The sequence below is a fragment of the Ooceraea biroi genome, chromosome 3 (genome assembly GCF_003672135.1).
Source record: "Ooceraea biroi isolate clonal line C1 chromosome 3, Obir_v5.4, whole genome shotgun sequence".
Lineage (NCBI taxonomy): Eukaryota > Metazoa > Arthropoda > Insecta > Hymenoptera > Formicidae > Ooceraea > Ooceraea biroi.
In genome coordinates, this window is record NC_039508.1 from 372,873 (window position 1) to 394,435 (window position 21,563).

The 21,563-nt window shown below is 48.6% G+C and overlaps 1 protein-coding gene across 1 annotated transcript in view; it reads right to left on the reverse strand.

Moving 5' to 3' along the window:
• Positions 1 to 4,404: 4,404 nt before the first annotated feature.
• Positions 4,405 to 21,563, reverse strand: part of LOC105277441 (mucin-2) — a 40,513-nt gene continuing 23,354 nt past the window's right edge. Inside the window, exons 3-4 of the mRNA XM_011335795.2 lie at positions 18,308 to 18,407; positions 4,405 to 10,158 (exon numbers count right to left, since the gene is read on the reverse strand). Coding sequence (XP_011334097.1) covers positions 7,595 to 10,158; positions 18,308 to 18,407 — 2,664 coding nt within the window. The 3' untranslated portion in view covers positions 4,405 to 7,594. The remainder of the gene's footprint in view (positions 10,159 to 18,307; positions 18,408 to 21,563) is intronic.

The following is a 21,563-nucleotide window of genomic DNA, read 5'->3' on the forward strand; positions in this document are numbered from 1 at the left end:
TTTTCATCGCGCCGAACGATTCCTCCGTCCGGACGCGTGTGAAAAATCGCACGCGTGGGCAACAATACGGCGGTGCATTGTCCACGTCGAAGAAGTCCGTGTAACGTTGCTTGCGTCAAAAACGAGCAAAATCGGCGGCTTTTAATGGTCCGAGGCGCGTTTAATGGTTCCGAGCGGCCTCACGTAGGTAGCGCGAGACACGAAGATCGACGACGACACGGCGGAGGGAACGCTCCTTCGCAACATTGTTCACACGCTTGACCCCGATAAAAATTCCGCGACGTGATTCGTATCGTCGGAGGAGACCGAGAGCTTTTATCGGCGAACCGCGCTGCAAGGTGCACTTTCCCTTCCGATTGCTGCTGTCTTCCTCTTTCTCTCTTTTTCTCTTTCTCCTTGCTTGCTCTCAAGTTTAAACTATCGATGCGATTTACACGTCCGGAATTAGCTCCCGCTTGCAAGAGCGCAAGAAAGCTTCAGGCGACCCACAAGTCGCGGTATTCCTGCGGGGTCAAACGTGAACGACGTAGCAAGGAAAACGACGTCCCCGCCCTTCTCGTCGTCGATCCTCGTGCGGTTTCTCGGCGCTGCGAGGCCGAAGGTTGGTTATTATAAAATGCATCTGCCACATAGTGAAATTTATCGCGTCGTAATGTTAAAAATTCGATTTGTCCGACTCTCAATTTGCCCACCACGTTGCCCGTCCATTTTCCTGAAAGGACCCGATTACGCGAATCGCCTTACGTGAGATCGGCCACACATGGCGCGCGAACCAAACTTGGTCACCCTCCACCCACACTGGTGGTAGTCGCGTTTTCAACCAAATACGAAGAACGTGAGGAGGGTAAAAAGTCGCCCGATGACCCCGAAAGAGGTCCTTAATTCGCGACTCTCCTCCGCGGCGGTCCGCCCGTAATGGCGGGCTTTTGCGCGAGGGAACCAGATCCCGAGGCGTGAGCTCGTCGGAAAAAGCCCGTGAGAGATTGCAAGAGGCGATGGAGAGACGAAGAGAGGTGAAGCAGGAGAGAAACGAAATAGCGGTGCCGTCCTCCACGGATTTTTCCCCCGTCTCCCCGTGCCTCGTTCTCCCCTCGCTGTTTCACTCCTTCTTGGACGCGCCTTCATCTTGCCTCAACTTTGTTTCGCCGGCACTCTCAGTCGGATGTCATGGGACGTCATTTCCGACGGGGACGATACGCGCCGCGAGGGTTTCAACGTGTTGACGGACAACTGTAATGCGCGAGAAGAACAAATCCCATTTTGTCTTGTTCCTTTCGAGACGTGTGTTCCATACACACACAAACGCACACGTATAAATAAATAATTTAGAACGCAATGAAATGCTCCTTCCTCAAATAAAATTTGGTTGACACTTGGCCTACTTCAAGAATATTTTCGTTCGAGGACTCGACTAAAGTTTCTGACTTATCGAGCATTGCGACCCCTTATTCTGGAACAATACCGTACCCCTGAGGAACCTGACGACGAACGGCCGGGAATTGTCCGCGTAAGCGGATGTATTCTTCAACCTCCGAGAGTCGCCTGCCATTAACGCGCCCGTCGCCCTCCGATGAGGAAGAATACCTTAGAAATATTAATGCACTGCCGGGGGGGGGGGGGGAGAGGGAAGAGGTGGACGGGGAGGAGATTGGTGACGGAGAAGGTGAGATACCGGCGTGCAGTCCTCTGTCCCTTTTTCGGCGAGGAACTTTGTTCTGCAGGAACATTTTTCTCGTTAATCACGCAATTTTTCAGTCTGACAGGAAACACCCTCTTCCGAAGCTTCATCGATTAATCTCGGAGCGGCGGCTACATCTTGCCCAGGGTATCTCGGCAGTTGCCTTACGTACGAACGTCTGCGACAATTCTACACTCATACAAATCCTAAACCGCTTACTTTCTATGATTAATCTCGCTGCTTACTCAGCGGCAACGCGCGCCGAGTTATTACGGTATCATTTAGTATTTTATTCATCATTCCGAGGGAACGCGGATGGAGTGACGTTCCGCGATGTCTTCGGAAGAAGGGTCGGTACTTGGGAGAGGTGACAAGTCTCGGTCGTAAACTATTGACCTTTTCTCTCGCTTTCTCTTCTTCGGAAAGTAGATACGTTGTAGTTGCTGTAGTTCAGCTGGAGATGTAGGGAGGTACATGGTATTTTTAGATGTGTATCGCGATAAAGAGAAATTTATTACGGGAATATATGATGATAGATTACGTTAGTAGCAGTAGAATCGTTTAATATCTTTTCTGAGTGACAGGAATGATCCGAAAAATGAATATTATCAAAGGTGTCGGGGAAAATTGCAGTTGCACGAAATGCTGATGTCATGTTTATGTGATTCATATTTTATATAGTGTGTTACGCGATTATATCTCGCCTTTATGTTTCGATACGTGGATGATCTTCTCGGATAACAAGGCATTGATTCTTATCGCGTCGTATATCTATCATATCTATTTAGATAAATGGAACTTTCCAATAATCCGATGAAATCGGACGCTGATATAGATTCAGATAAGCATTTTCGTTTAAGCCATAGCATATAATGTTCAGACATTCGATATTTTATTACCGACATTCGGTATTACATGAACGAAAACAATTTTCTTCTAATTTTAGTTATATCACAACTGATTTTGCGATTGACCACTTGAAGTGGATTGCTTTACAATATCGTATGTTGAACAGTTTTAATATGAGAACACAGCAATGCTAAATGACGCTATCAAAGAAATTGCAGACTGTCGAACAATTTTAACCGTTCGAATTTGTTCACTTCGATACGTGGACGATAAAAAGCAGATTTGTCGACTCACGTCCCCCTTTATCTCGCCGACGCTTTTTCCGATGTGGGCACGGGTTCCAGGCCCAGGCCCCAAATCCTCCGTGAGAGATTTATGTTACCGACATTGAAACCAAATTACGCTATAAATTAACTTTAAATTTGTGTTTCCGATGCATGCCGACTTACCAGTTTCGAGGGTCTCACTTAGCCAAACTTGACTCTGCTCCTTCAGCGACAATTTCGATGTTTCTTTGCGACTTCTCCACTTTGTACTCCGCACACACGTATTCGAACGAGAATTGACAATAAAACATTTCTTTTTTTTGGGCTGGCAGCAACGTGTGGCATTTACTTCGCAGTGATACAATTTACAATAACGTATCGATACTTTAGCAGCTAAAGTTTAGCTGATAATCACGTTGCAACAAGCGCAATGAATGAATTGCGAGATTCGTGGAGCGAATTTGCCGCATATTCCACGAGAATATTTCATACCGCAGGGGCAACGAATTGATTTGCTTTTGGCATGAGCTTGCGTCACGCCGCGCGATCGGAAGAGATCCAACGCCATAAATCAAGGCTCGATGGAAGCTAATAATCGCTGAATTTACGTAACCGCAAACACCGTGTGAAACGCATGCGACGAAACTGCAAACGCAATCAGTCCGCACTCGGGAAATTTGTCATTCTCGTATGCCAGTTTGACCATTTCATGAAGGATAATCGAAGCGAACGTGCGGCGTGAGTTTATGTCGACCGCGTCGCGTGCGCGCTTTGCCAGCGTTAAAAAACGCTCCATTAATTGCCGATGCCGTTCAATTATATCGATTATATTTACATCTCGATTTCAATACCGCGCGATCCCGCGGGTATTTACGCGAGTGCTCGCGAAATTATTAAATTATCAATCAGCATATCGGAATATTGCGTCCCGTTGTTGCTATAGTATTATATTGCAATTATTAAATTAACAATTTGTCCTTTAGCGCCAACGCGCGTCCCGTATCGATTCTCTGACGGAGATCAAAAATAGAACGGCGAACTCGCGAAGCGGTCCTGTACTCCGCGAGGGCTCTCCGTGCGAGAATACAGAGACGTGCAGAGTCGATTTTTTACGATTTTAATGACCGATTTTAACAGCGCCTTTAACGAGCCGCCCCGATGCACTCGCCAGATGCACCGCACCGAAATTTATGATCTCCCGTAGTACCGTAAGATCGTTATCGGTATAACTTCATCTGTCGTCACGGCCGATCGTGAGCGCGCGTCGCGCGTTCGTCTATCGCCGGATCCCTTTGACACGTCCACATCCCGTTAGGATCGCGAAGCGCGCCAAAGTCCCGACATAATTTACGGTGCGCGGCAACGTGCAACGTGCATGCACACAAACACGTCAATCCGTTTAAAGCGGAGGGTATACAACTGCAATTACGAGGCTGACAACTTCTCCTAAGGTAATCGCGCGATCGGCGAACAAACGTTGCGAATGTTCTACTCTGAAGATAAAGAAAGGAGAAGAAAAATTGCAGTTATCCCTTACTATGGTTAACGGTACTTGATGGGGTAGCGGGGCATACGCGCGGATAATTGGTGCGGATCGAAGGAAGTCTCGGATCGACAATAAGATGCTTTATTAATAAAACAGAAGGATCAACAGAACGCGCGTGCGTGTGACCGTCAGGTACAATTTATCGTACGTAAAACTTAATGCACACGCCGTGCCTGTGCGTGCATGCGTGCGTGCGAACGTAACGCCGAATGCGTAAGGGTGTCTGCGATGGGGCGCGCTCACCTCGCGCGCCAAGTACACATAATTCATCCATATAAATACGTATATGCGTAATATTATATATTATATACGTGCGTACTTATATTTATATATAGTATATCATGTATGTGTGTGCGTGGCCGTGTCTGTCCGCATGCATCTGTACGCGTGTGAGTATTCATATATCGCGTGTGGGCGCGCGTCTACACCTCGACTACGCTTAAAACGATCGCTACGAGCAAAAGGAGGGAGTCGTGAATATATGCGGTCTCTGTGATCTTTGTTAGCACGTACGCGATATGTCTTGGTAACTGGTAAAATGTAAGACTAGCGGTTAATGAAAGTTTCGTCGTTGCAGCACTCGAGGTGCACCCACGGTGATCTTCATGGGGCGGCGAAACCGCGAATCGAAGATCCGCCGGTTTCCCTCGAACCCGCGGAAATGGAAAAATGGAAACGTACTGTCGCCGTTTCCGATACACCGCTCGCAGAGCTCGGCTTCGTGCATTTCGCGACGAGTTGCAAAATGGAATTCGACGAGATTCGTCTGAACAGGCAGTTGGAAAATCCGGAAGAGAACGGCGAGCGGTGATGGCTGCGACGACGAGTGGAACGACAAAAGTCGGAAAATTTTGTTGCCGGCGATCGGCGTTACGATGGACAAGTAAATCCTACAGAGCGACATGTTTGCGATAAATAAGTTAATCGTGATGAATTAATGTAAGGAATCGAGGACGGAAAGTCTCGATGTGCTAAGCGCTGACTTTAAGCGAATTCGTGTCAAGCAGACTGCATGTTCTTATTTATTATTTTGTTCATTATTCTCATATTAAATAAGAGTAACGACTGCATCTGTTGTATATAGTATATAAATAATAGTTGTAATGTGAAAAAACAAACTCTTTGTTCTTGTTTGAAACTTTCCGTCTTCTGAATATTTTATATCTAGCGCAATAAATACGATTCTAAAGAAAAGTTCTATCCTTAACATCCAACTCTATAAATTACATCGACAACAATCGTACGTATACAAGATGTTTCAGAAGCTGCAACTCTCGCGAGGAACGGATAATCTTTGAAGCGTCAATCGGAAAATTTCAGCGAATTAAAATTTCGCAGTAAAATTTCATTTCTCAACATTATTCAATATTCTGGAAATACAATTATCAAGATACTTTACATTAAACGTTATACTCGTTTATAAAGAAATGATATCAGTCGATCCAATATTCAGCACGGGAATCCATCAAGAAAATTTGCTGCTTCTGAAATATCCCGTATTACTTTTGCTCACACAACTATACGCCGTACGATAAATAATATTATTGTATGCATATAACACGATCGTAAGCTTTCCATCTGCGGCACGATTAAACGATCGCGCGGACCGGTCCGAGTTGTTCCGACGCGCGGCTTTACGTCCTCGACGATAGCCGTGCAGGCGGCAATCCGCAATAACGATATCGTTACGCGATACAACCGATAAAAGAGTCAACTCAATATCTAAATTGCGAAAGAAAGCGCGAACCGAGTGGTGCCGTAAAGCAGCAGGTGAAACGCGAATTCCAATTCGTACTCGCTCGCCGTTGCACGCTGGCGATAACCATCGTCGAGGACGCAAACGGGTCGAATGGACGATCCGAATCGGTCGATCACTTATTCCGCGGCAGACGTGCGTAACACGTATATATAATTATGCTTTTATATATCTATATATGTATATATATAACGTTATGTGTATACTGGCACATATGAAATTGGCGCGCTTTTCTCATCGTGGATGAAAGCGTGGCAGGACACGGAGAGAACTGCCTGGTTGAGCCTCTGTTATCTGGTGACAGTGAAAGTCTGTCATCACCGCGAGTCGATCGTCGATCTCGTAGTAAACGCAATGGAAACGAATGTTGTGCAAATGCGACGATCGCCAAAATACAAAACCGATTTTTGCGACTGGGACTTGGTCGCGAATCCGCGCGCGTCTTGCTCTGCTCCGCGTGGCGCAATTTCGTGAGAATTTCCGAGCGCATTCCTCTTGCAACGACTGCAAGTGTTGGATTAGATTTTGTAGTGTCTGCGCGAATTTGTGACCGCCCTATATAGCACGCGCGCGCGGCGGTGAGCCATTAACGTAGAGGTGATAAAAGGGTGGTCATCAATTACGTCGCTAATTGCTAATCGGATTTCTGCTTTCGATTGTTGCACGAGCGTAGTCTCGACGCCGATCAAATCGCCGCGGGACTTTATATACGGGATCCTGACAGAGAGTGTGCGTGAAAGAAAATAAATTAAGCGCATGTAACCTACATTACACGTATACGTAACGCGAAATAAATAATAAATTAAATGAAAATTAAATTATAACATATATTCGTGTTTATGAAACATGCATTAATACATAACAATCGTAACAATTATGAGTAACGGGCGCGACCGAGCGTCGGAATGATTCCGATTATCGAAGTAAATGATTAATATGACAAACACATTTGCGCGCGCATCCGCTCTTCTCTCCGCGCGTATCATAATTCAATCGTTATCCGCAAATCTGCAGACACATAAATCGCTCGGGCCGTCCAAGAGGGCGGTAATTAAAAAGATACATGGAGGCGCTCGATACACATCGCGGAACGATAAAAGTTAAGGACGAGAATAAATAAACAACAACGTGAATCCCCAACGCCACGTTTACCAGCGTGCTGAAGTTACACGTATCCCCCAGGTAGCTCTCGCGTTGAGAGGAGATGTTGCGAAGCCTGGCTATCATCCCATCTCGCCCATCTCGCACGTCCGACGACTCGCAGCGGACTTTCGATACTCGCCTAAGGATCCGGATGCCAACGATACGGATCGCGAACGGACGAGCCAAACTACCTCGTTTCTCCCTGGGAAATTTTCACCCCTACCGAGAACGGCGGCTGTTTCCTTCCACCGCGCGATGAGGACCCCTGTTCGCGCGGGTATCCTCTCAGCTACCAGCATCCGCCTGCCAAGCTTGGTCCCTCTACGGGGCAACTGTCGCGAGAACACGGCGGATCCTTAATTGATCTCGATGCTCGTGACCGAATTGGACGCGCGACGCTCGTCCTCGGTCGATGGTGACAAGGTGAAGCCGCTCAGTCCACTCTCGACGAGGCTCATCAGACTGTCGTGGCGTGAGGATGCATGCTTCTCAGCACGTGCCTTCTCTTCCAGCTTCCGCTTCTCCGCGGCCAGGTCGACGGCACCGCCCTTCGTGTTCTCCATTATCAGCTGCTCCAATTTCGATAACTGCCGCTTGGTCACGTTCTCCACAATCTCATTGTTCTCCACAGGCACGCCGTGCTTGTTCACCGTAGGCTTGTAGGTCTTCACCTTTGAGTGACCCTGAATGATGAGATACATCGGGCCGCGGATCGGCTTGGCCGGCTGTTTGTAGTGCGAGAAGATCGGGTCGGTGGTGAGACTCGGAGCTGTCGTGGTTCGCGGCGGGATCGTCGAGGGTGGTGCGAGAGTCGTTGTTTTCATCTTCGGGCTCTCCTCGGCACTGAGGAGCTTCAGTAGAGCCGATTGCGCGGGCTTCGTACTTTCTCGATGGCTCGTGGTGTCCGCGATGGGGGTGTATTCCACGGTTGATGAGACAGTCGGCGTAAACGACGGCGACGAGGTTGTCACCGAGTTTGCGGTGGTCGCTGGTAATCGAGACGGTGGTCGATGGTCGATCGATTGTTCGTCGATGTCTTGTACGCTCGAGGTGGACGGCGACGGCGGGCTGGTGAACATCACGGGAAACGGTTGCGGTGGTCGTTGATGGGTCTGCTCCATGGTCGGCGATGGTGCTACCATACTCTTCATGGGGGACACGTGCATGTGCGTCATCGGTGGCGACATATGGGACATGGACATCGGCGACGACGGCCGGAAACCGGGACGCATGCTACCAATGAAATGCATCATGGCGTGATTCGGTCTGCTCTGCGGACGTATCATGGATTGAGAAACTGCCTGCGGTGGCATGAACATGTGCGGAGGGCCTCCCGCGTGTCTGGTGGGCATTACCGGGACGGATGACGGATGCGAAGACTGATGGGGAGACATCTGCGATGGTGGCATCGTTTTGCTCGGCATCGACGAGATGGATGAACGATCGTCCGTCAGAATCGGCGTGCTCGTTATCGCGTTCCTCGTCGGTTGAGGCTTCGGCGCTTCGTGGGTTGTTTTCGTCATCTCGGACGTGGCGACGTTCTCCCAGACGTTGGTACTGTGCAGTATGGTCGGCGGGTCCGAAATGGCGGACGTGTTTTTCTCCATGTAATTCGTCGGCATCACCACGGCGACCGGACCCTTCTTCGCCGTGTGCGTCTCCAGGTCTGCGATGCTGGACGGCGAGTTGGCGACAACGATATGCATCTTCTGTGCCGGCGCGTCGGTCGCGACTTCCTCCTCCTGCTCACCGGAATCCGTACTTGAAGACGTAGAGATGACGGTGGAAGTCGGCGTGACGTTCTCCGTTGAGGACGTTGAGGATGTCATCTCGGTGCTGACTTCTTTCTGACCAACAACCACCTCCTCGTTACCGTTGTTGCTACCGTCCACGATGATGTTCGCGTTTTGACCGACAACGACCTCGTGATTGGACGAAGCCGCGGCGTGGTGATCAACCTCGTAATGATCTCTAGAATAATCCGTGCTCTGCCACGTGACTTGGTTGAGGTCCACGGGATAATTGGTAGAAGACGACGACGTAGGTCGATTGTTACCGAGCCATCCGCCGGACAGAGTTTGCGTTGACTGATAGATCAAATTTGATTTCTCAAAAGACACGGACGGCGCAGTGGTCGCTTCGTATCTCGACTTGGTGGTCTGCGGCGCGGGCGGCACATAAACGCTCTTGATGGTCTCAATCTTGCTCGGCGGTGGCGTCTTGGAGGTGGCGTACGGTCTTGAGGGTGGCGCGGGGGAATAGTGTCCATAGTCCTTCGATGGTGCCCCATAGTACTGAACATCCTGAAGGAGCGGGCCTTCCTCCGTCTGCGTACTGAATGGCTGCACGTCCGGGTAGCCAACCAGCTTGTCCTTGGACGCGGTTCCGAGGTTGAAATTGGTGGACGTCTCGGTTTTCTGGATCTGGATTGGCGGCGGCATCATCATGGTGTACGGCTTCATCTTCTGGCTATAATACGGGCTAGGGTAGTAGCTCGCAGGCAACAATTGCAACCTGTTCTGGTTTCTATAGTCGATCACGCCATTTCGGAAGCTGGTGGTGCGGATGATCTTGGGTGGCTCGGCGCCGGTACTGCCGGTGTAGTCGTTCCTGTAAGAGCTCGTATCTTGGCTGCCGGCGCGGGTAAACTTGGGTCCGTCCACGAACTTGAGAAACTGCTCGGGTATCTTCGGACTGGTCTTCTTCGCGGTCACACCGAGCACGAGAATGTCACGTTTCGATGACGGTTCCGTCGTGTGTTGCTGCTGCGTGTCCAGCCAGTACTGCACCCGATCGAGGACTGGCGGCACATAGTCGAAGGTCGGATTGTTCTTGAGCGGATCACCGCGTCCCAGCGGCGTCCACTCATCGTAGTCCATCCTGGGTGAAAATATACGCGGCCGGCTGTCATTCTGGTTACCTGCGAACAGAAATTTCGAGGGTCGTCGTGACCGATTAAAGCCGACGGGGTTCATCGCGGGTCAACGGCGGCGACCCTCGTCTCGCGCGGTGACGCGCGTGAGGCGCGGCGGAAGACCTGCGAGTAGGGAGAAGGCAAGATACGGCGCGAAAGAAAGCGAGAGAAAGAGAGAAAGAGCGGCCAATTATACTTGGTTCGGCGCACATAAACGAGAACTTGATACCTTGAATAATGACCCTCGTCGCCATGATTAATTGTTCTTAATTTTATTATAGTCCCCTCTCGCGAGTGCGAGTGGACCGCGCGCGCTCGCGGCGCTCTCTCGCTCGATTGATTTATCCTACCGGCATTACTAACGTCACGAGATTCTCTAGGGACTAGGCTGCGTAAATTTATGAGACACCTAGGTGCACACGCGAGGAAGACCGGCTCGATGAGAATCGACGAACGCGCGCGAGCGTGGATAGCCATGTCGTATAAATTTATGTGCGTCGTCCAAATACGTGATACCACACGGCGCAACAACGAGTCGTCTATGCATCCGCACTTTCATTTAACATCATCGTCGAGGTAGACGACGTCGTATACACGTGACGGGCCATTCGATATCGACGAGCGTCGATATGGCCTCTCATCACGTAGCGATATTCCAATGGGGTCCCGCAATAAAATCCGTAGACGACGGGTCTTAATCTATGTTATCTGGAATTACCTAGTCGAGAACGTTTAGCATTAAATTGTCGACGATTAGATTAGCAATGTGTGTCACGGCGATATTGAGAGGTATTGAGTATTCCAAGTATATTTTCAGCGAACTTTACGAACAGGCGGAGCCACATAATGCCCGATTTCATTATTATTACGCTCAGCTGCGAGCGTAGAAACGATTTTAGGAGAAATTATTGCCGGCTTGACTTGCGGGATATTGCAAGGGGAGAAGACTCGTCGGTTCCGCAGAATGTCTCGCGCAATATAGCGACATCCTTCCCGAGTACCCGCCGTCGAGAGACAATGCCACTTTTATTTCCGAGCGCAATGCGAACGAACCTGCGTAGCCAACCAAGATGACAACGTTAAGTAGCTCGCTCCGCACATCCGCTTCCCTGTAGATCACGACTGGGGAACAAGGAAGAAGAGGAAGAGGATCCTGTTACGAAGTTGCAATTCACGTCGTATCAGGGGATACGACGATAATCTAACGGGCGCAAACCCATCCCCGTGGAACGAGCAGGAACGGCGATGAAGGCCTTTCCGCGCAAAGTAAGACGAGAGAGTGCTCTTGACGAAATCCGCCGAGAATGGGAAGAGAAAGAGAAACGCCTCTTTTCAGCGTTGAAGGGAGAGACGCTCGGAGAGCCTCGCTTCGCGTGCTCGAACATTTCAACTGACGGCGTTTCAACGAGACACATCGGTTCACGTAGCTAATGACGATCGATTATCATCGAGCGTGATTACCATCCTCGACGAACATTCATCACTGCGGCAATGCAATGTGCATTCCCCATCGTGATTTACAGAGATGAATAGGCGACCAGGACAGATAATAATTTCTAGCGTGGGCAGCCAACGAGACGAGAACTCTCGCCGGAAATTTCCCGGGAAGGTCTCCGGTGGTTAATTCTCCAAAGTCTCTCTCCCGGCACAGGAAGAACGCGCGTTTTTAGCGACCGCGGTTCGGTTCGCTTACGGCGAACGGAGATGGTAACGCTCGCGCAAGTGGGTTGAGCTGTAAAAGTATAATGACAAGGTTTTCATTTAGCCGGCCGAGCCGAGGCACTCAACGGCTAACGTTACCGTAATTGGCCGCGTCGGATGTTGCCAGCGCACGACGGCGTGAGGTTTCACGCGGGACCGTAACAACGTGCAGGGACAGACATCCAAGAAGACGCGGCCGGAACTCGCGAGTACGCCTGATATCTCGCGTAGAAAACGTCCTGGTAATGGTCGGCCGAGAGTGCGCGTTTTCCCCCGGTATTATCGAGGCAATCGACGTTTCTATCTCTACGGCCCGCGCCGTAAACGTCGGCAGACGTCGGGCATTAAAAGCGCTCGCCGCAGGTGCACGCGGCGATGCATAATGCGCCATATATGCGCCGCGCTGACGGAAGTGCCACTGACATCTCGAGTGCCGGTGAGCTCCGGCCGAGAGAAATCTCCGCCGCCATAATCGAGACGGATGCACGCACCCTTTTGAAACGGGAAGAAAAATTTTCGAGAGTGGCTTTCGCGCGCGCACGGAAGGTAATGGTGACGCCTGCGGTGTAGCGCAGTAATGTTTAACGTACCAACGTACTAAATTAACGACGCGTCCGTGTCTATTGATTTATCTGCAAATTTATTGTACTTCAGAGTCGTAAATAAATATTTATCGATGGAAACGTCAGAAGAAAGAGGGCACTTTATAAAGACTAGGAAATAATTTATTCAAGATAGAGTTCAAGAATCACATGTTATATGATTTCACTTGATCTCGGTGCCGCCGACGCGTCGCGACACCGCAAAATTTGACAAGGGAACAATGAAGACGAATATGTGGGGCGAAACGTAAAGGCAACGATCGGCAAAAACCTTCGTAATCATGACATAGCCAGGCGTCACCCTCCTGCAATGGTACGGTGTCTGATTACGACGTACGTAGGAGCATTACGTCGTCAAGATACGAGAACGCGAGACGTTGACTGTGTCAAAATGTCCCGCGGCTGTACGGCAGCCTGCAAGCGCCAGCACTCGCCAGTCATGTCGCATAAATACACGTGTCATGCTACGGGAATATACGCGTGCGACATGGGGAGACGGTCAGGGAGTCCGGCCTTCTCCTCGCTCCGTTCCTCACCGGTCTGCATAATGCACGGCCGAATCCGCGACCTCCGCAGTTTTGCCAGGGCATATTTCAAGCGAGGGGACAGGTGACATCCAAGTAATTTCTCGGCGAATATTACGCGCGCGGGAATCTCGTTCGAATCTCCCTGGCCGCAAGAGAGAGAAAGAGAGGCAGAAAGCGCAGTGTCGAGAAAAGTCGCGGACGCGAGCTCCGGAGTCTGACTCTTCGCACCTTTTTGTAAATTTCAGCACTTTCAGCCGGGAGGGTGTCGTTGAGTGCACATGAGAGCGTCATCAATCATCCTCTATTAAATTTCCGTTCTTGGAAATAACGTGGCGGGGAACATCCCGTCACGCGTAATTGATTCGCGTCGATTTATTTCCGCATGAATATCGGGGGATATTTAACAGATGTATTACAAACTTTCCGAGCACTCGGGTATATTCGTAAGGGATGATTGCGCGGAATTGTCTGTACCTTGTCGTGAGTATTACACCCCATTTGAGATTCATGCAAAGGTCCTCGTGTGTGTAACCGGCCGCTGGGCAATCTTTCACTTCGAGCGCGGCGCGTTGACGTCGCGCTGAAAAGCAGAAGACTTTCTCGAGATTTACCTGGGGAGGATGAGGGTGGTAGGTCGTTTTCGAGAGAAATGCATCGCGCTCAGTTGACAACAGGGCGAAGATTCATTAAGGTTAAGAGCCTTGCGGAGCCGCGGCGGTGGTAATGGACTCCGCGAGGAGAGTTCTCTTCCTGGATTTATTGTCGTCACCCCGCGAATCCGCCGAAAATACATGCAACGATTGCCGTGAATCATAGGAACGAACATTTATCTCCTGTCTATATTTTCGTCGCAGTTGTCGCCGTGCCTGCCACCCCTGTACTATCGAGCGCTATTCGCACTCCGGTATCCCTTATCGGGTAGTTTCGGCTGCCTTTAATCACCGAGAGAGCATCGTCGCGTGCCCTAAAATCCCCGACAATTGGAAGGAGGATGAATAGGGATAGCGACTTTGTCCCGGAGGCCCGTTTTTGCGCGAGAGCACAGGTGACGAACGTGCGCGCAAAAAAAAAGAAAAAAGGAATAAAAAGCAGGTTGAAGAAAGAAAGGGTGGTTCAGTGACGCCGGGGATGCAGATGCTGAAAGCGACGCGTTGTTTTATGCTGTTCGTAGTTTTATGCTGAGCTTCACGCGTCATTGTTAGGGAACAAAGTGACGTGCATGCGCGAGCGCTTGAAGAAGTGCGCGCCGCGTATCTTTCGGCTTCAATTGAGGCGGACGTGAATGCGAGCCCGGGCGGTAGTGAGCGGAGCGGCGAGATAAAACGCGACGATTGTTACGGAGCTGCTGTTTCTTCCTATTATGCAGATGATCATCCCGGTCTGCGAAGGAGGCTCCTTGCGCGGAGGAGCTGCGCTGCGAAGCGCATGATGCAACGCCAACATAACGAACCGGCGCGAGTAACACGGGCCCGAGAAACGAGAGCGAAACCTTGGGACTCCGCGTAAGTAAGCTCGCGCATTAATAATTTCGTCGAGCGACCTTTTAAATTGCAGAATGCAGAATGCAGAGAACGCGGAACGCACTCGAAAACTCGGCGGAGCGGATGACAAGCCCGAGATTACGTGCGTTATTTACGGGCGTTTGGATCACCGTTGCGAGTACGTTTCTAATCGAAAAATCTAATCTAACGATGAAAAATTCATTTCGCTGGAAATCACTGGCAATCGAGTGGTAGACGTATAATCCGCATTTTATCGCTAATAAAGCCTTATCCCCGCGCATAATTGCATGTAATCTCGCGACGTCTGAGCACAATGCGAAAAAAGGGGGGGGGGGGAACGGTAAAATCTCTCCGTAACCCGAGAGCAAAGCGTGAGAATCGTGAGCACGGCGTAGCTGTGTGCGATACAACGCATAAAGCCACGAAAGCGTTATTATTTCGCTCGTGCGCGTGTACGTGTGAGTGTGGGCGCACGTGTGTCGCGCGTTTGCATCGTGGTCGGCGTATGGGATTATTTTCCTGCTCGTTTGTACATATTACGCTTATGCGACACATATTCCCGTGCCGCTTTTGTCGCTGGGAAATGGTACAATGCCGAATGAAATCGAGCGTATAACATGTGCAGCCGTATCTTCTCCCTTTTAATTTCCCCATTCCACCACGCGTACCTGAACGCACGCTGCTATTTTCCTTTTACCAACACAAACGCGAATTCGCGTCGGTCGCGAAATACTGCCGGTTCATACGAGGGATTTTTCGATCGCGGCACTAATCGATGTTACTCAGCTGGAGATTGTTTATTAATTTTATTACAATTTCAGCGGAAAATTTAACGGTTTCAGCAAAAATTATGTAGATATTACATATTCAGCAGAAAATCGGGGTGTAATGTAATATCGCTGTATTTATTGATGGACATACTCGGACTGTCCGAATATCGTTCCCTTTTTTTATGAATGTTGAATGAGATAAATCGCGGCCGGTATTATTGGTCATCGCACACAGTTATCGTTCCAATATTTTATATCTTTTTTTTTTAGCAATCAACGCAACATTCATGCGCGCGCCGATTTTCCGTTTTATGATCAATCTCGCTTGTCTGCCGCGTTTTCATATTTTAAGCAATTGCTCGAAAAATCCGAAAAAATTATTCGCATTTCGAGTGAAATCTCGCGCTGTGGACGTCAGGGAGAAATCACTGGGTGTCAATTATACGGAAGCGAGCACGAACGCGGACACAATGGACGGCGCATTTATCGGTGCTGCGGAAAAGCGCAGAAGAGAAATTAATCATGTTCTTTGGGAATTTTTGTGCGGGCGCATAAATGAGAGAAGGCTCTGCGAACTCGACGTGCAAAACAGAGGAAATCCTATCGTTCGCAAGTTCGACGTGCTCCTTGCAGCTGCCTTTGTATTCGACAACGACGATGACGACGATGAAGGAGGGCAAAGGTTAAGGGAGAACGTTATAAATGCAAAGTTAGCCATTGTGAATGAGCACGATAAAAGTGCGCGCAGCGTGCTTATTTTCTCGTACTTTTGTGTCAGGCGTCGCCGTTTGAAAGTAGAACACAACGCGCTCGACGGGGAGAGACAGCCAAGGCGAGAAATCCGCTAGGACGCCGTTTCCCGACGCGTTGTCACGACGTGCCGAGAATTAAAAATTGCAATTTGCGTTATTTAAGGACACACGGGAGCGCGCCCCGCAATCGCGCGACAACGGCGACGCGTTTTTCCCGACCCTTTTCCCTCCAGCGCAACGTTCTCCCCCGTAATTTAATTATTCGCTCGCGTTGCACGAAGCGGCGAAGTTTGTAAGTTAAATACTCGAATACACAAAAGCGATCCTCCGAGGAAGCTCGCGACAGCCCTAAAATCATGGAGGAGCGATACGCATTCCCGGCATTAATTAAATAAATTAGTGACTGCATCTCTGATTGGAACTCATTGATTATTATTAATCCCCGATGTTTTCACTTGAACAATTTCTCTATGCACGGATGTAAATTGTTCATTGCGAATCGTTAATTAATATAAATTGTCCGATATAATTTTGGGGTGAATTTTATCACGACATGTGCTGCGTTATATTATATCGCTCTCGAATAATTGGATTTGCGCTAAATCGAAAACCGATAATTCTCGATTTATCCTTTTCTGCTTTTCAGATAACAGGTATCACATATTGATCGGCGAACGAGAATTCCTCAAGTGCAAATTCCTGAGTGCATCGCTCGCAGCGCGAACACTTGTGAATTAATCGAAGAGTACGTAAGTCCAGCCGTGTGAGTACGTGCGTGCGTGCGTGCATACATATCGCCTTGACGCGTGAGTGTCTTTTAACACCGAGTAGAATGACCTACTGACCCGTCCTACTGATACGCGCGTGCAGACGCACACGCGTATGCACACGCATGACGTGCAGCTAATTTTGATCACGATTGACGCTGAGATTATTACTAATGCTTATCCGGAAGCGAAAGTGGGCAGATACGTCGGATTGGCATGCTTCACTTCACTAATCGCTTATATCTCCATTAACTCTAATTACACCAAGGAGAAATGAGATATAATTGAATTTCAGTAATCAGATTTGCCTGGGAAGGAAAGCCAAATATAAGATTTCACCAAGGCGATATTCTCGTCTCATATATCGATCGAAGTCATGTCTCCCTTTTCTTCGCTTTGCCGCAATGCGTCAAGCACAAATAATGATCGGGCGGAAACACTCGAACAAATGAAAGTATCGTTTGTGGCATTCTAATCGAAGGATTTTCTCCACAAATATTTTTCAGCGAATCCATCTTCACGGCAAATGCATCTTTTCGAGGAGAAACGCGTGGCCGAGTGACCCGGACATGATAATACATCTCCAATTAAATGCCTGTGACACTGTGGTAGCGGATCGCCGCGTTGCAAGATCCAATTTCCGGTCCAAAAAGTAGAGAATCGAATTGTTAGACGGGGCAGCGTCGCAGCGCCGCGATGCTGCGCGACGCAAAGTCGCGCTCTTCGACGTGCCAGGTCGAATACTTTTTCTCGCAGCTTCCTTGCTACCCGCAATACGACGATCGAAGCATCCGCAGAGCGCTGGCTACGGTGTTCTTGCACTTCAGACGCGGTCCAGATAAATAGATCTTCGTGCGGTAAAATAATGAAAAGGAGTTGAAAGGATGTAGGCGCGCAGTTTTTATCACTCAAAGCAATTGTAGATAAAATAAATCGCACATAATAATATATTGATATTGACTTTTATATGTTTGTTATATGTTTTGTTATATTTTTGCCGTAACGTTACAGTCTTAATACGTTGGAAAACGTTTCGCAACGGTTTGATTCGTTCGCCATCTAATACATTGACAGCGAGTCAATAAATAAATTCTTCCTTTGACAGACATACCAGTTACTTCGTTTGTACCATTCCATTTCGTTTCTATTTCGCCTACGAAAAGGATCTCTTTTTCAACATTTTCCGTCCTATGTGGAGCTTTAGAGAATTTACTTCGTTTTGTTGAAACATCGTGCTAGAGTAACGCGACGTATGCCCGCGACTTCATTTCTCTTGCATTACTAGTCACTTGAACCGAGACCGAGGCTAAAGCATTTACCGTCCGACAGAATTTGCGCGAGTGAATTTTTCACGAGGTTATACAAAAGTAATGACGGAGAGACGAGAGAGGAAAAGAGAGATATGCTATGACACGTTGGACACGCGCAGACCTGTGATCTCGTCGGGTCGTAATATGAGTCCTAACGGTAGAGGATATTTCGTAGGGTACATCACGTTTCAGATGGAAGAACATGGTGGATGGTCAAAACTCACCAGTTTTATTCTCAAAGGAGGACGGTACGCTCTGGCAGGACGAGCAACACAAAAGCCCCGCCAGTAGCAGCCACCATAGCTCGCGCGCTCTCTTCAGCATCTGAAACAGCGAAAAAGCGAATTGAATTGACCGCCAGATAATCATATTGCGCGGTTCGCCGATCCGATGAGGCACTTTGAAGCGGATACAGGGATCTAAGAGCATCATCGATCATCGTCCGGTTTTGCTCGCGATCCGTAATAACGGGCATCATCGTGATGGGACGGCTACAAGTTGTACGCCTCGCGATTTATCAGTGATACCTACTTTCGGCCTACTTTTTGCCGAGTCTTATTGCCGTCTATTGCCGACGAAACAACCGCGCGAGGATGTCGCGGGACACGCATCGTGCTATGTATTGCATCCTCTGCGGGATCGATCTCGATACTACCGACGGAGGATTTAATGCACGTCGACGAGCAGATAGCGGAAGCCGATTTATGGGGTGGCGTTTTTGCGCCGCGGAGAGAATCGTGACACTTTTATTTCGGGCGACAAATAAATCTTATGTATCTGGCACTATAAAAAGTGCGTGTCGTTACTCATCGAGAGGCGCTTTTTGCTTATTCGGATCGAAATAAACGCGATCGCAACGCGATGCACCCTGCGTTCGCGAGCGCGAAATATATTCGCGGCCCTACGTCGTTCAAGAGTTGCAGCCGCGTAACCGCGGGTACCTAATTAATTCAACTAATTGGCCATTCAGGACACAATCGACCGATACGATCAATGGGCAGGATGATGCTCGACATTAATTACAGTCGTGTAAATACCGCACGCGCGGAACAATATCTGCTCAATGGTGCGGAATAAAAGCCGCGATATTGTCCTACGGCCAGGCGCCATAATAACAGGATAAAATATTAGTTTCTAGGATAATGACGATCGAGCTGCCTGCCATTTAACGCAAAGCGTTATTTATGTGTCACGCGCAAACCGAAATTAATGTCGGAATTACTCGCCAACACCGTTGATAATCGTTTTCATTAACGGACGGATAGTATTTGCGAAATATCGTTCTTTTTCGATTTCACTTGCGCTCGCCGTACTTTTATCGCTAGTTTTACGTAAATATAAATGTGGACATTCAAATGAATATCCGGCGCATTTGTGTAACGCTAAATCCTTTCGAGCTCCCAACGCGCATCGCGGTATAAGTCGCCTTGGGTGTAAAATCGTCTGCCAAAGAGCGCTATCAATGATGCCAAGTTCCTGGGTTATTTTGCTGCTTCGCTTGCTCCGTTGCCAACATTGGTAACGGTTATGAGTCGTACGGAGTGTGCATTGTGAGATGTTTTCCGCTCAGTACGTATGGAACTATATACGTACGATCAATATCACCTCGGCCGAGATAAATAAAACGATCCATCTTTTCCAAGTTATCAAACCGTTTCGGCGCATAAAAGAGGAAACAAAAAATTCTAAAGAGAAGCGTTTGAAAAAACAAGCTGCGAACGTCGCCGGGGATTGAATAATTTGCATGATCCTGTCGATAGACAGGAGTGTCATGAATACGTGAGTAACTATAGGCAGATACAGGTTTACGGTGTTTTGACGAAACGCACGTAAAAGCAGGCGAGGGTGGCGGAGGAGGCGAGTCGTAATAGTAACTCGACGTGACTACATTTCCCGACAAACCGGAGGAACTTTACTTGGAGGAACTGCTCGTGTAACGCGACGCGTAATATACGAGTGAGGACCGATGTGTCTTTTACGATGCCGAGGAGGAGCCCTCGATGTCTTGTAAAGTGAGTCGTAAAGACTCGCTGTTAACTGGTCCCCCTAAGGGCTCCCGTTCCGCCACCCGACCGGGAGGTCGCGAGGGGAATAATTTCACCGAGGGGTCGTGACTTGCCCCAATCGACCGGCGGAGTCGTCAAAATTACGTTCCCACGACCACGAAAACGCGAATGCGCGCGTACAGCGTACATGGTCGCCCCGCTGAATCCCGCTTTCCCCGGCTCGGTGAATGTTTCCGACGTAACTGACAGTTGATAATGAAATTATCTTGTCGAACGAGATCTAATTAAGAAATCCGGACTGTTTGTCATCCCTTTTCATTCATTTTGCATCTCTTTGCATGATTTACGTGCACTCCTTTCGAAAATAATCCGACGATGCAAAAACTCGTTAGATTAAAAAAATTCCGCGTTCGTGCTTCTGAGTTTAGCAAGATTTTTGTAATTTTCGAAGAATGGAATTATCTCTATTTTTCTCGCTTTTTCTGTTTTTCAAAATAAACTTCATTTCACGATATCATCTCCATGCAAACTATTATAGAAGCTGATGCCTTTGTATGAACAAGTATCGTATGAACAAGTATTGTACGAACAAGATTCTGCAAGATCGAGGACAGATCCCAGGGGCTAGATGCCCCGGCGTTCATCGATCGACAAGAATTCGATCGTACCTGTTAACGACCACGTCGAGAAAGTCTTTGGAGCGGGCCTCGACTCGAGCGGCCGTGGCGCGGCTGGGTCACTGTCACTAACCGTGAAAATTATATATATTCGCGTGCATACAAAGAAACAGAGAGAAAGAATGAGAGAGAAAGAGAGAGAGAAGAAAATGGCAGAGAAAAGAAAAAAGGTAATGATGGTAAAAGATCGTTTGCCTAAATTCTTCAAAGACTTTGCGGTTCAAAGGAAATGGGATATTGGTTGAATACCATCGCGCGCACGGTTTCGTGCGCAACAAAACCGCATTTTAAATATTCCGCACGTGAACTACGCGTAAACGCGTACGAGACGGGGACCTCTCGCACGCGTGTAGCGACATGGCATCCGTTCAAGGGTTCGCATACTAATGGGTTAATAAGCAGTCATCGTTAGCGCCAGAGACATCGAAGATCTGTTGAGAGGTCGTAATCTACGAGTAATGTACTCGCATCGGGGAAAGTAGGATATCCTGTGAGATACAGCGTCCTGTAGCATCTTCGTGGGACGTTGTGTGCCACGTGGAGTGCTGACGGTGATGCGCGCTGCAAAGCCGGTTCCTTGACGCGAAAATCGGTTCCAGTGAAAAGAACACCGTGCAAATCACACAGTCTTTCTCTCTCTTTTGTTTTATGAACGGATGATCCTCTGAATTTAATTCAGAGGATCATTCGTTCTTTAATAGCGATTCCGAAGATTCTTCGAGAAAATCTTCAAGAAGGATACTAAATCCTTACGATCTTACTTGATATCCGTAATATTGTGCATTGCAAAATCATCG